The sequence below is a fragment of the Lycorma delicatula genome, chromosome 12, assembly GCF_047948215.1.
Source record: "Lycorma delicatula isolate Av1 chromosome 12, ASM4794821v1, whole genome shotgun sequence".
Lineage (NCBI taxonomy): Eukaryota > Metazoa > Arthropoda > Insecta > Hemiptera > Fulgoridae > Lycorma > Lycorma delicatula.
In genome coordinates, this window is record NC_134466.1 from 4071221 (window position 1) to 4086005 (window position 14785).

Here is a 14785-nt window from a genome sequence, read left to right on the forward strand (position 1 = left end):
TGTTACATAGCCGTGCTTGAAACCTTTGTTGTGGAACAACAAAAGAGATTTCCACCGATTCTTAACACAGCCTGGTTTCAACAAGACGGAGCAACGTCACATACCGCACAAATATCGACGGCAGCTGTACGTCGATTATTTGGACAACGTGTCATTTCACGAAACGGTGACATTAGATGGCCTTCCAGATCGCCTGATCTCTCAGCTTGCAATTAGTTTTTGTGGGGTCACCTTAAAAGCAAAGTGTTCCACAGTAGACCTGCTACAACAGAAGAACTGAAGGCAAAGATCCGAGAAGCGATAGCGGAAATTCCAGTTGAGATGTTACGTCAAACCATGAAAATTTAACAAAGAGACTTCGTGAGTGTTTACGTAGAAGAGGAGGTCACCTGGAAGATGTCATCTTTAAAAAATAAACTGAAATGTATGTATCCCGTTTCTTTGAATCCCCCTGTATTGTACACTATGTGTCATTTTGTTAAAAAAAAAAATACTATACATTTGGAATAATTAGAAAAACTTTGATTTCTCAAAATTATTTGAATTTCTAATAATCATAATAATAATAACAGACACACGATAACATATCTGCTAAAGTTTGACTTTTTTTATTTTACCTTAATAAATTACTTTATTTTCAATAATCTCATCTCAGCCCTAAACATTTTGAACTAAAATTAAAATAATTAGAAAAAACTGAAAAATATATTATAAATTCACAAATTTATAATTTGAACAACTTAAAAATATGCAAAAATAAGTCAACTTTTTTTTTAAATTTCAGCAATTACAGAATTTAAAAGTTTATCTAATATGTTTGTAAGTAAAAATTAATTTAAATTACATCTGTGTGTGATCTTTTATTGTATACAGACAGTTTTTCATTTGCCAAATGCGTTTAGATAATCTCTTTTATATTGATGCCGAATGTGTTTAGACAATCTTTTTTAAATTGAAGGCTCAAAGTTGTAAAAACAGTCTTCGACAGCAGTTTTTAACTATCAACATTCCTTGGCCATAAATGGTAAATCTTTTCTTTGATTATTCCCCAAAGAGAGTTGTTACAGGTTGTTAAATCTGGACTTCTAGTGACCGCTGAATTTTGGAATCCCTATCGATCCACCACCCTTCAAAATGTAAGTTTAAAGGTCCTTTACAGTGAGAATAATAAGCTGCAGCTTTATCTTGCTATAATTCCATAAATCATTTGAAGCTGAGGAATAAAATAATTTTCAAGCGTTTTAAGGTATGAAACAATAAAATGTTATAAACATAAAAAAGTAAGATCCTATGAGATGCATTTAAATATTGCTGCCCACATCATTAAATGTAAAGAGCGGTCTGGGATTTCCTCATGTAAGCGAGATACTCTTTACACCAAAACACTTCAAAGATCTATTTTACTCAGGTAAACGGCACACTCGTCAAAGAAGAAAAACGGTTTCAGTGACTGAACATCAAGAAAACCATTACAAGAACTCTGCCAAAAATTTCCTCTAAAACTATGTACCGATCAGAAATCTCAATATGAACAGGTTTAAAGGGTTTATATCCACGATCTTTATTCATTACTTTGTCAAGTGTTGAATGGGGAATATTTAGCTCTAAAGCTCTTTTCCTGGTAGACTTAAAGATCTTAAACAGGATTCTTCAACAATATCAAAGGTATTCAATGAACTAGAAGGATATCTCAATCACTTCAAATCGAGGAGTGACCTGGGGAAAAGACTTTTTCCCCCAATTTTGAGGTGTTACTACTGAGAGTTTCCTTATCAATGCGCTAAATCTTGTCTTTTTATGTTTTTTAAAACTTTCATTTGCATTTGTATAATTATGCGTCCAAAAACAAGCAAGTCTTTCTTTCTTTAACTAAATGTTTGTTTCTCCCAGTTAAACTTAACAATGTACAAACAAAAACTGTACTGAAAACTTCAAAATTGTATCAATTTCTAACAAACCTGGCATTTTGTTAAATAAATTAAAGCGGCTGATAAACCTTTAGAATCACCTGATCGCAAAAAGTGTTACCAACCTGTATGTTATATCATGAAAAGGGAATTTGTGACCACTATGTACATAACGGTGATGAAATCCAGTTACTTTTCAAATTACTGTTGTCAAAATCTTTGAATGAACATGAAAGATCACAATTTAATAATTTAACAGTCTACATATTATATTTTTTTGTTTTACTTTTATCGTTAAAAGAAATTATAAAAGTATGACAAAATATGGAATGAAAATGAATGTTAAGAAAACAAAAACTAATTAGGATAGAAGAAAATAACCCAATGAATGAATGGATAAGGGAAGGAAAAATTGAACAATTAAATCAATACTTAGGTACAATGATAAGAGTTGACTACAGAAGTGAAAACAAAATAACAAAGGCCAAGGAAAGATTTATCAGAAGGAAACAGTTATTATGAAATAATAATTTGGAGTTTAAGAGTGGAAAATACTAGTTTTAGACGGTAGATCTATAAGTGATGATTGTTTCTAAGAAAAAAATAACAACTGTTGTATGTTTCATTTTGATTCAAACCGGTTTATTTTGCCACTCAGTAGTAATACTGCATAGCAAAGATGTTAAATCACCGAACAGAGCTGTCAGCTCATTCTGCCAAATATTAAGTTAACAAATATAGATACAGTGAATAAACTGTTTGTCGTTTGTTTGCCGAGAACAGCAATTGAGGTCAATTGCCCGGCAAATTGTTATCTTAACATTAAATACGGTGTAAGCTAACTGCTAAGATTGAACCGTTTCAAAAACCAAGTAAATCTTATTCATGAAAATACTGTAATATTAAAGTGCAGAATAAAAGGGTCATAAAACTGTCAAATCGAGTGATAAAATTACGTATGGTACTTGCTGGTGTCAATCAAAACATCCTGCGGCCAATGTGTTGAGAAAAGTATTAAAATGAAACTGTGTTTTTAAAAGCAAAGAGCAACCCTTTAATAACGTCATGGAAAATTGAGTCGTGAGTATTAACAGATTAATAATTCAGCCTGTTTTTTCCAACAGCTTGTACAAATAGTTTTCCTTTCCTCGTCTACTTTTTCTGTGTAGCGCATCAAAAATTCCAAAGCAGATCCCATTTAGATTTTTTATGAAGTTCTGTTAAGACCGTGCACAAACCTTTCTGAAACCTAAATGGTCATAAACAATGCGACCGATAACAGCTCTTGAAACATCAGGAAAAAGAAGGCCAAGGTTGGAAATTGTTGAGCGATGATCTTTTCACATTTCATCATCGACGCATCTCAACAACACCTCCGTGATTATCGAGGGCCTCTCCAAACGTTCTTCGTCATGCACAGTAATTCTGTTATTTCTAAATCTTTCACACCATTTTCGGACAATTCTTTCTTCATTACATTGTCATCATATACAGCAATTAACAGCCTATGAATTTCAGCCGGCTTATTGTTTTGACGGTTTAAAAAACGTACGATTCCACATATTTCATTGTCAGTGGCAACATTGATTTTTCTATTAATTTTATAACATAATAACTCACATGTAGTAATCAAAGATACTACAACTTATAAATAACAATGATGTGTATATTACTAGCGTGGCCATAAATGACACAGGTTTCCTAACCTTAAGAAGAGAAATTTCCTAGCAGTCTTACTTTAGAGATATCCCTCATATATGCAAAATTCTGCATTTTTTTCAAAACATGAACTCTTAGGACAGGAGAACACATATATAGCACAATAAACTCAATTAATAGATTTTATGTACAGTACATCAACCATCTGATTTAGAGGATTTCATTTTTTCTGTCACAGTAAAATTACATTTTTATTAAAAAAAAAAAAAAAAAAAATAATGTATGCATGTATTATTAGGATTACACAAACTAGAAAATACAAAAAAATTCAATGCAGGGGAGGGTACAAATATTAAAATCAGTGTAAAAGTATTATGATAAAAGATATAAAAATAATATATTTAGCTATTATTTAATTTCTTCATAAATTATTGTCAAATCTGTATTAGCACTTTAAGGATCGACCTTTCTTGGAGATAGTTAAAAATAAACTGCATGCTTATAATTGTTAGTAAAAAAAATTATACAGAGCCTAATGGTGTGGCTATTTGTAAGCTTGTGCTAAAAAATTCTAAAGATTTTTTTATTATAAATATTTTTAGCTGTTTTTTTTAATTGTAGGAAATCAACTAGAAATATTTTTTATGGTCACATCTTATTTAAAAATTTTCTAAAGATTAGAGAACCCAAGAAAAGAAATAAAAAAATTCAAAAAAATTAGTGAAGTAACTTGACTCAAAATCAAGAAACAAATTTACCATGGGAATCATGATTATTAGAATTGTTATCCTGTATTTTGTTAAACCTGCAAATTTCATGATTTTTGACAAAAACTGTTAAATTTTAGTCAAATTTGTAAAATTAATTTTTTTAGAACTGTCGGCGCACAAATCACTATCAATCGGATTGAATGTTCCTATGTTCCCGATCAATTGATGTTCAAAATATACTGCACATTTTGTGTATTGTAGCAACTCGCTAATAAATATTGCTGGAAAAAATAAAACAAAATACTTAAGATGAAATAAGTATAATATTACAATCTGAATATTATGGTCTGAAAAACAATAAATGCACAAAGTTCTCAGCTCATCTATGTGTACTCTGCAACACACCAATAAATACAGTATTGTAAAAAAACTAAATAAATAAAATAAAGCATTCCTTTTCACTCCAAATGAACTATATCATGGCCAACCGAAAACATTAATAAATGAACAACATTTACGAATTACGCTACAAACACGATTAAATTTTCGCTAAAAATAAAAACGTAAACAAACGTTAAGTTCAAAATAACAATTATCTTTGTTTACCGGTTGATCTTTTTAGCATAAAACTGAACCTGGTGAAAAATTGTCAAATGGTTTTCAAAGGGTTAACTACTGTTTAAAAATATACTTAACATATAAATACGTAAATTTAACGTTAAAGTTCACTTACAATCTATATCATTCTTCATTGCATTTAAAGGGACATGTAACGGACTGTCCGACTTTCACTCTTTGACTTGGCACGGCGTTAAATTTATATCCTTTTGGTGCCTCAAACAATATAACGATTGTCGAACCCATTCTGAATTCTCCAACTTCTTCACCTTTCTCCCAGGTCATATCAAAATTTTTATCTTTGTACTTAATACCTTGAGCCCATCTTCTCCCATTTGTATGCAAACTCTGTAAACAAAAAATAATTTTTTTATTCTCATCGGTATATAAGTTACATAAAATATAGAACGAATATATAAATATGCTACTCCACAGAAAAAAAGGGCTGTCCCAACATTTTCCTGAATGGATCACGGGAAACCTAATAAAACAAAAATTATAATTAAAAAAAATTAACGTTCAAATTATTTACTTAAAATAAACACAATACATGAAGATACCAAATAAAAACAATAACTACAAAATATTCACAAGATGTTAATGAAAATTATTCGAGCACATATTTATTAAGATCATTATTATTATTAATAAATAAATGAATAAATTTTTATTCTGATCGAAACATAATAATCTATATATACAAAAAGGCAATGTTCATATGCGTGTCCGCTGTAGACTAAAAAACTACTGGACCAATTTACACGTGGTTTTTTGCAAATGATCTGCGTTGTCCAGAGAAGATTTAAAGCTAATGAAATCCTTGATCTGACCGGTAGAAAGAAAGTTAGGCGTATTTTGAACCGACTACTGTGTTTAGAGAGTAGTTTGAATTAAATCCAGTAGGTAGTGCTGTTGTTTTAACGATTGGATTTATTTACATTTTGACTTTTATAAAGTTAAGCTTTACTCCAACTAACATTAATTTACAGAATTAACCCAACGTTCTTTAAAAATGTAATAATTAAAAAAAGAAAAATACTAAGTGTTTTCTTTCTTAAAAATTCTTTCGTAAATTTTTAAAAATTATTAGAATTCATAAGAGATCTAATGTTTTCACTGAATATTCTTCCTAGATATTACAAATTGCAATTTAAATATATTACAATTATTAAATTCAAATTAAAGAAATTAAATGTTACTATACTTCATCAGAATGAACTCTAATTGATCCAACATTTGTAGCACCAACTGCGGTCATACTAAAGAAACCATGTTCCCATTCACCAAAATATATAACTCTCTCGTTTAAAGAAAATAATTCTGGTATCCAACTTGCTACTTTTGGACTTACACTTAAAAGTTCCCCTGAAACAAAAATAACAAACAATTTTGAATTTTACATCATCTCAAATAATTTACAATAAAAGTAATAAAACTTCAGGGTAGGCCAAACAGAAATGAAAACTTTTCTCTGCGATATTGACAAAACTAGATTCTGTGTAAGCAATCAGTACATCTGTAAATACACCACTACACAACCATACTGTTAGTGGATTAATGCGTACAAGGTGCTACCCAAAAGTTCAGGGAATTTTACCATAAAAATAAAATAGCTTACCATAGCTTATAATTTCCACTGTCTCCTTCAAAGTAATCCCCTTGGGCATTGATACAGTGATCCCAGCGTTTTTCCCATGATTCCATGCATCCCTGGAAGTCTGCAGTTGTAAGTGTTTGAAGCACATTCTGCGTTTCTTCCTGAAACTCCTCAATTGTGTTAAAACGACGGCCTTTCAATTGAAATTTTATTTTCGGAAAGAGAAAAAAAGTCGCACGTGGCAAGGTCAGGCAAATAGGGTGGGTGGGGAATCACTACCATCTTTTTGGAAGCCAAGAAATTCCAAACAGCTACATTTGTACGATTACACAAACATCATAGATTGTTTGTCTACGATCTGCAACAATAGCCTCTTGCACTTTCGCGATTTTTCCGGTGTTGCGCTTGTTGATGGTCTTCCTAAACGCTCATTGTCATCGACTGTTGTTCGTCTACCTTTGAATCGTTTGTACCGCAAAAAAGTTTTACTTTTACTCATAGCATTGTCACCAAATGCTTCCACAAGCATGCGATAGGTTTCTGCACCGGTTTTTTAAGCACGAAACAAAATTTGATGAGGGTTCTTTGCTCTTTAAAATCTGCCATTTAGAACTTCGTCGAAGCAGTAAAACACGACGTTACACAACCGCACGAAAGTCAACAATGCAGCCTCTCACCGTCACAGCTGTTGGAACACTGATTCACAACGAGTACTGTTAGCCACATCTAGCGGCAGCAGGTCGTACCAGCAATGGTTCGCGCGCAAAATTCAAATTCCCTGTACTTTTGGGTAGCAGCTCGTATATTGTATTTGCTATAAAATGAAGTTACAAAAATGAGACTGCATTCAATACATTCACACTACTTTATTTTGTAATGATCCTGTCTCATCTGCTTGTATATTAAATACCTGAATTAGGATTCAAAGAAACATCCTTACACAAAAGAAAAATTTATAGTTAAGGGAAAATAACTTTATATACCTGCAAATGTTGAAACCATTTTATAGTCTTAACACAATTGGCCTTGCCTGATACAAACATTGTTGTATCACACAACAACTTTACTGCACACAACTTTACAAAGAATGTTATCAATCTAAACTTTGTAATTTTCAAAAAAATTGCAGTTTGTTCTATAATTAAAGCCTAAACCTTAACAGTAAACTTTAAATAAGACTGAAAATGACCAAAATTTTCATCCCGATTCATAGATATCACACGAGCATATTTATATTTAAATAGTTTGTATATAAACAACATTTCTGGTACTATCTATGTTTGAAAGTCTAAAACCTAAAAGATTTTTGAAAGTATATGTTTGGAGTGTCGCTTTATATGGAAGTGAAACTTGGACGATCGGAGTATCTGAGAAGAAAAGATTAGAAGCTTTTGAAATGTGGTGCTATAGGAGAATGTTAAAAATCAGACGAGTAGATAAAGTGACAAATGAAGAGGTATTGCGGCAAATAGATGAAGAAAGAAGCATTTGGCAAAATATAGTTAAAAGAAGAGACAGACTTATAGGCCACATACTAAGGCATCCTGGAATAGTCGCTTTAATATTGGAAGGACAGGTAGAAGGGAAAAATTGTGTAGGCAGGCCACGTTTGGAATATGTAAAACAAATTGTTAGGGATGTAGGATGTAGAGGGTATAATGAAATGAAATGACTAGCACTAGATAGGGAATCTTGGGGAGCTGTATCAAACCAGTCAAATGACTGAAGACAAAAAAAAACAAAAATCAGTTAAGACAACTTGATAAGTCACATTTTCAAAAAGTTAGTGTAACAACTGTTAGGGAATCATATCAATTTGGGAAATTGAAGCAATCCATAATCAGTACAATCTCCATTCTATAAGTGCATGTTGACTGCTTTTTATTGTTTTTTGTTAAGCATAACCCCAAACTTTGAAATATTAATGAATGTAAAAGGATCATTATTAAAATAAATGCAAATGTTACATTTGAAATGTTTCAAACAGTTGTACAGAAAGTTCAAGAATGCATACTAGCAAGAAATAAACATTGAAGGATATTATTGTTAAGATGTAATTGTTATATAAGCTAATTTTTAAATGGTGTAAATTTTTTTCTAAATGTATTCTAAAACAAAGTTTTAGATTTTCATTTACCCCTTTAAAAATTCCCATTTCTTTAATATCTGCTATGCTTACTATGCTCAAATGCACGGTTGTATACCGATTGTTTCATAGTTATTGGTAATGGTATGTACAGGTAGTTCCATATCAGGTAACAAACGTAGATTTTTTACTTCTCTTATGTTTTACAGTTCCAATGATCTTATTTTTTGTTGAATTTTCATCCTGTGATTATTTTTCCTATTTTCAAGAGCAGCAAGAATATATTTGTTACTTTATATATATATATATATATATATATATATATATACATACTAGCCAGAACCTGGACCCTCAGGGTTCAGGTAAGCCCAGGTGAATCTCAGAGTCAACTCAGGGGCTCCTTGGAGCCTCCCCAGGTCTACCCTATGGCCGCAGAGTTCATTTCACTCACAATTCCAAACTTGCCACAGGGACCAGCACCCTGCACACCCGCAGAGCTTGCTTTAATCGCCATCCCAATCTAACCAGAAAACTACTCCCCCTGAACACCCCTGCACTGTACGTTATCCTCATATTTATGAGAATAATAATGATTAACAATTATACTATTCAGGCTTTATAGAAAACTGAAAAAGAAACTAAATTACAAAAGATAGAAAATATTTATTAACAGAAACTAAAATACACACACCTTTGATGGTGAAAAATTCATAACTTATTTCTTTGCCGTGGAGGCGCAAATATAATAACAAAGTAAACGGATTAATCTATTTTTCCCTTGAATATTTTTAATTCACAACTTCACCATCTTTAGGGGCGAAGAAAATGAATATTTCTAATATCTTAACCTTCAAGGGAGCTAGGGCCTTGGTCGATGGCTTAAAACCTTCCCTGGGATAACATGAATGTATCCTGTAAATTTTGAAAGTAATCGATCGATTGGTTCTCGCATGATGTGATAACAAACAAACGGACAAACTTTATATACATATACATTTTTGAATAACCATGATCTGTTAGATCGAATGTATACCTGATGTATGCAAAAGTTAGCCTTCTCAATCTACTAACAAATACCCCTTTTGAATTTTGAAAATTGGACAAATGTTTGCAGAGACATTATAAGGGTACCCCATTGTACCTCCCCTAAAACAGCGTTCCAGGGATATCCCATCTGTTACTGGTTGATGGAGATGATTGGCTAGCCTCCCATGAGACCACTCTGGCCTCATACACAGTCCCCATGAGAAGAAGCCCATCATTGTTAACTATTATTTTTGTAATATTATTCATTCTATTGATTTGAATCATTCAGTTCAAACGTGGCTCAAAGCGATAAGAGCCTCACAGTTCATTAAAGTTTGTGCTTCAACTGGCAAATCACCACTACTACATATACATATTTTCTTTTTTTTTTTGAGATGAAATATATCAAAAAATCCTCTCACGTTATGCCAATAAACATGGGTAAAAATTTCGTCGCGAATGATCAAGTTTTTTTATTTATCCCAAACAAACAACAGACCTATTAGTGATCAATCAACAAGCTTCATGTGTTAGCTTACATTTTTACTCATAAATTAAAATTTTAGATAATTTTAAATTAATTTCATGAATAAAACAAAAATTGAAATAGGTGATCAATTTTTTTTCCATTTGTTTATTCGGTCTATCGCTTGTTACAAGTTACTTCCAGTTACAGCTATAACTGGAAGTACATCTACAACTATAAATATTAAAAAAAATGGGAACTTTATTAAAAAAGAGGGTTCCATGGGACCAGACCTGACAATTTTTTATAATTTCTGATCCCTTATTTGTTTTTCAATTTGTGGCTGTTAAAAACAAAATAATATACAAAGTCGCTCACTGTTGAGCGACCTGGAAAACTGGACCCAAATTTTTTTACAAAAAAAAAAAATGTTTTTTTATTGCGATTATAATCTACATACAACATAATGTTGTTGATAAAAATATCATTTGGTCAGGCGGATAAAATCAAAATATTTTGATCTTTTTCACAATTGCAGGCCACATCAGCTAGGTCATCAAACTTAAAACCAGCGGTCATTCAAACCAATAAAAATAATCTTTTCAAATTAATAATTTATATTTAACTATAATATTCACAATTTTTTGTTCTCCTTTATATAAAAAAAAAAAAAAACTGTTAGTCCATATTTCCTCTATACATAAATTGTAGCTAATTACATAATATAAACTTATTCAGTACATATTTCGGTATTCAGTATTTTAGCAAAATATTTCATTTTTATGTAAATATACATTGTTCTCTAAATTGATTCTTTTATTTTATTTATTCTTTTACGTTATGAAAATATTATAGACTATTTTATTATTAGTGTTTTTTAGAAATTATTAAATAAAGAAATTATATTCTATAACTAAATAAATTAATTTATTAACAATTAACCTTTTCATACATAGTTAATAAAGTAGTACAATTAAAAAAAACTAATTTCAAATATATATAATACCATTAACTAATGTTTACATTCATCAATATAGTGTGGATTTTAAAACTACTTTAAAAAATGTAATAAATAGGACTGCCAGCATAAAGATTAATTAATTATTTCTTCTAAACTTAACCTTTTCAGATCATTTAGTCTTGGAACTGGTTATGTACGGCATCAGTTTTAAAACGTTGTTACAAAATCATTTTATATGGCATCTAAGGCAGTTATTTTGTTTTATATTCACAAAGGAATCGGTTTTATTACACAATTTGAACGACGTTTATACGATGTAAAATGTTTTATTTAGACTAGAAAGAATATGACCATTTTTTATCTCAGAAATGTGCTTGTGTGTGTGTGGGTGTGTGTGTATGTGTGTGTGAGACTTGTGTATAATTGCTATGACGATTACGGATTTATTTATTATTTACAAAAATAGCTTATCTTAGTAGCATCATTTCGATGTATTGACACACATAATAAATTATGATATACGGTACACACACAAAAAAAAAGAAGGAATTTGTGGTCATAAATACATCACTTTTACTTGAGGTCTATAAATATCTTTTCTGACAAATGATATCGGTAAACATGTAACACGTAACGATTTGTAATCAATAACAATATACAGTAAAAATGGTTTTTTGTCAATCTGAATACCCTTTTCAATGGTGAGGATTTTTATAAAACGTAGTTTCAGAATCTACTTTCTCACTTATACTAACATATGTTACTAATCTGTGATTTATGACACGGGTTTTTCATAATATTTTGTCCAATTTTCAACCGATTTGCTAGAAAGTATTATTTTTAAAATCAGAAAACTATGTTTCATAAACACAAAGCAAAAATAAAATTTGCTAATGAAAAACGCGGTAGAAATGTGCAAAAAAAATTCTGCAATTAAATTATAGTAATTTTTTTGTTATTACAGGCATAAAAAATATCCAATCGTAACGCTTTTTTTTGTCAGAATTTGTTAAATCTCTTTAATATACTGTAATTTTTTTCACAAGGGGGTAGCATAAGACTATGAAGGAGGCAATCAGATACCAACATATTTTCGCAGAGCGCTAATCAAGCACGGATCATAGTGATGAAAGAAGGTTAAATAAAGTAATTCCACACACAGTTAAATACATCATTACAGTACAGTACTACAGTTAAATGCTACCATTAATAAACAATACTGGTAAAAATAAAAAAAATCTGGACTGTAGATAAAAACTGTTTACAGTAACAAAATACACTATATTAATTATACCAGGTAAACTTAAGTCAGTATTCCCAATTATTAAGAAATAATATTACAAAAAATGTTCAAATTACTGTTCTAGCATTATGGAAGCAATTAACCGTTGAATTATAATTTTGGTAGTGGATAGTTAAAATATTAAATGGAATTTTTCATGAATGTCGACAATATCATTGTAATTTTTCCATCATCATAGAAACACAAAAGCTTTTCTTGTTTAACACTTTGAGGACAGGAACTTTTTTAGAGAAGGTTAAAAAAATTACACGCTTATATTATTGCTGGTAATAAAACCTGTACACTGCCTTATGGTGTTAATTTATAAACTTTTGCTACAAAATTTATAACATTTTTTATTACCTATATTTTTTAGCTGTTTGTTTTAAATTAGAGATGTTTTTTGCGGTCATATTTTATTCAAAAAGTTTTCTAAAGTTCAAAGATTTCATAAAAGGAAATAAAAAAAAAAATGAGTTTGAAGTCATTTAACTCGAAATCAAGAAAGAATTTTTACTAAGAGAATCATGATTTTCAGAATTGTTGTCCTATTTTCTGTTAAACCTGAAAATTTCATGGCTTTTGGCAAGAAACATAAATTTTAGTCAAATTTGTAAATTTAAGATTTTTAGAAATGTTAGTAAGCAAATCACACTATCAGAATGAACATTCATAAGTTTCTGATAAATTTCACTCAGTGTTTGAAATACAATGCCCATTTTCTACATTATAGCAACTCGCTAATAAAAAAAAATATTGGTGGGAAAAATAAAACAAGAAAACACTAAGATGAAATAAGTATAACGTTATGTTTTGAATGTCACAAACAACTAAAAACAATGATACACGTACAATGTTCTCAGCTCATCTACGTACTAGGCAATACACCAGTAAATACAGTATTGTAAAAACACTAAGTAAAGAGAATAAAGAGTACCTTTTCACTCCCAATTCAAAACAAAATAATTTCACAGCCAATTCAAAACATTAACAAACGAACGATAATTACGTATTATGCAACAAACACGATTAAATGTTTACTACAAAACTAAAATTTTTCATCTATAACAAAATGTAAAACAAAAAACAGATCTGTATATAATGTAAGCTGACTTTTAGCACAGTATGTATAAGACGAAGTATTTACTTATAGCCGAGCACATGGGCTATATTATAAATAATCTAGTTAAGCGCACAATCAAAATCACAAATATTTTTTACCTCAGTGATACCAGTTTAGTCGTTTTTTTGTTGAATTAAAGAGGATTTTTGTATAAACCGATCTTTCCAAGAAGTGTAATAGCTTAAGTAAAGCAATTCTTTATCTAAATATGAGAGATTAAAAAAAACCTTATCAAAATTTTAATTATAAAAAATAACAAAATAGGCATGTGTCACGAGTATTATCGGTTTTGTTGTGTAACATTAGCTTTCCCAGCTACACAGTTAAACTTTACAACTGTACAGTTTACTATATAAGGAAAAGTATGTCTTAATTTTACAAACCAGGAGTTTTTAGAAATCCTAACATTTCATGACCCCTCTGATTAAAAAATATAATTTTGGTACTGAAAAATTCTGCACGGATGTACCATACACAAATGCTGACCTGTTTTTGTTTGATCTCCCCAGACCGGGTGAACCAATTCATATAAAATTTGCATGCACAATGATTTCTGTGCATGAGGTAATGTTACAGACATATGGGGGGCTCTAGAATCTCAAAATTTTTCTCAAAGAGTAGCATATTTTTACATAGTTTAATGCCCTTAAGGTAGATAAGATACTTTCTGATACTCTTTGGTGTTATTCAAACTCCCTACAGGAAAAAAGGTAGCAAAAAACACTTTTTTTCTTTCTTCTATTTTGTTGTTCTGAACTCATTCATTGTTATACTAATTAGAGATTCGCCAGTATGTCACTTTGATTTTGCAATTAGGGAATTTCATTTAGGAATGAGGAATACAAGCTAATTTTTTATACGTATATTTTTTCATAATTTTTTACTTGCTATCTAAAAGTATTTTATGACAATTTCAATTGTTATACGATTGTGATCAGTAGACATAGCAGAACTACATCATATGAAAATAAAGATGTGAAAAATTAAGACGATATTAAAAAAAATAATTTACACATAAATAAACAGATCTTTTAAAATGAATAGTGAATTATAATAAATTATATATATTACATCAGAAATATGCTGCTGTTCTACGAGTAAAAAAAAAGACTGCTCCAGCAAAAAATTATGGTAAAACCTTGATTACAAACATCACAAAATATTACACAATTAAAAATAAAATAAAAGATAGATGCGAATAATGTCCTATATTACTTATTTAAAATATGAATACTAATTTAAATACTAATATAAATAATGTAAAAAATAACCATAAAATTCAGAAGGCATAAATGAAAATTATTTGAATGCACATTTATGTATATGTTGAATGGAATGCAAAAATTCAGG

General features: G+C 30.1%; 1 protein-coding gene across 3 annotated transcripts in view; it reads right to left on the reverse strand.

The window, feature by feature from the left end:
• LOC142333029 (phosphatidylserine decarboxylase proenzyme, mitochondrial-like) overlaps nt 1-14785 on the reverse strand; it is a 101275-nt gene that overhangs the window by 1369 nt on the left and 85121 nt on the right. For all 3 annotated transcript variants that reach the window (XM_075379804.1, XM_075379802.1, XM_075379805.1), the window contains exons 6-7: nt 6099-6259; nt 5010-5242 (exon numbers count right to left, since the gene is read on the reverse strand). In XM_075379804.1, the coding sequence (XP_075235919.1) occupies nt 5018-5242; nt 6099-6259 (386 nt within the window). In that variant the 3' untranslated portion in view covers nt 5010-5017. The remainder of the gene's footprint in view (nt 1-5009; nt 5243-6098; nt 6260-14785) is intronic.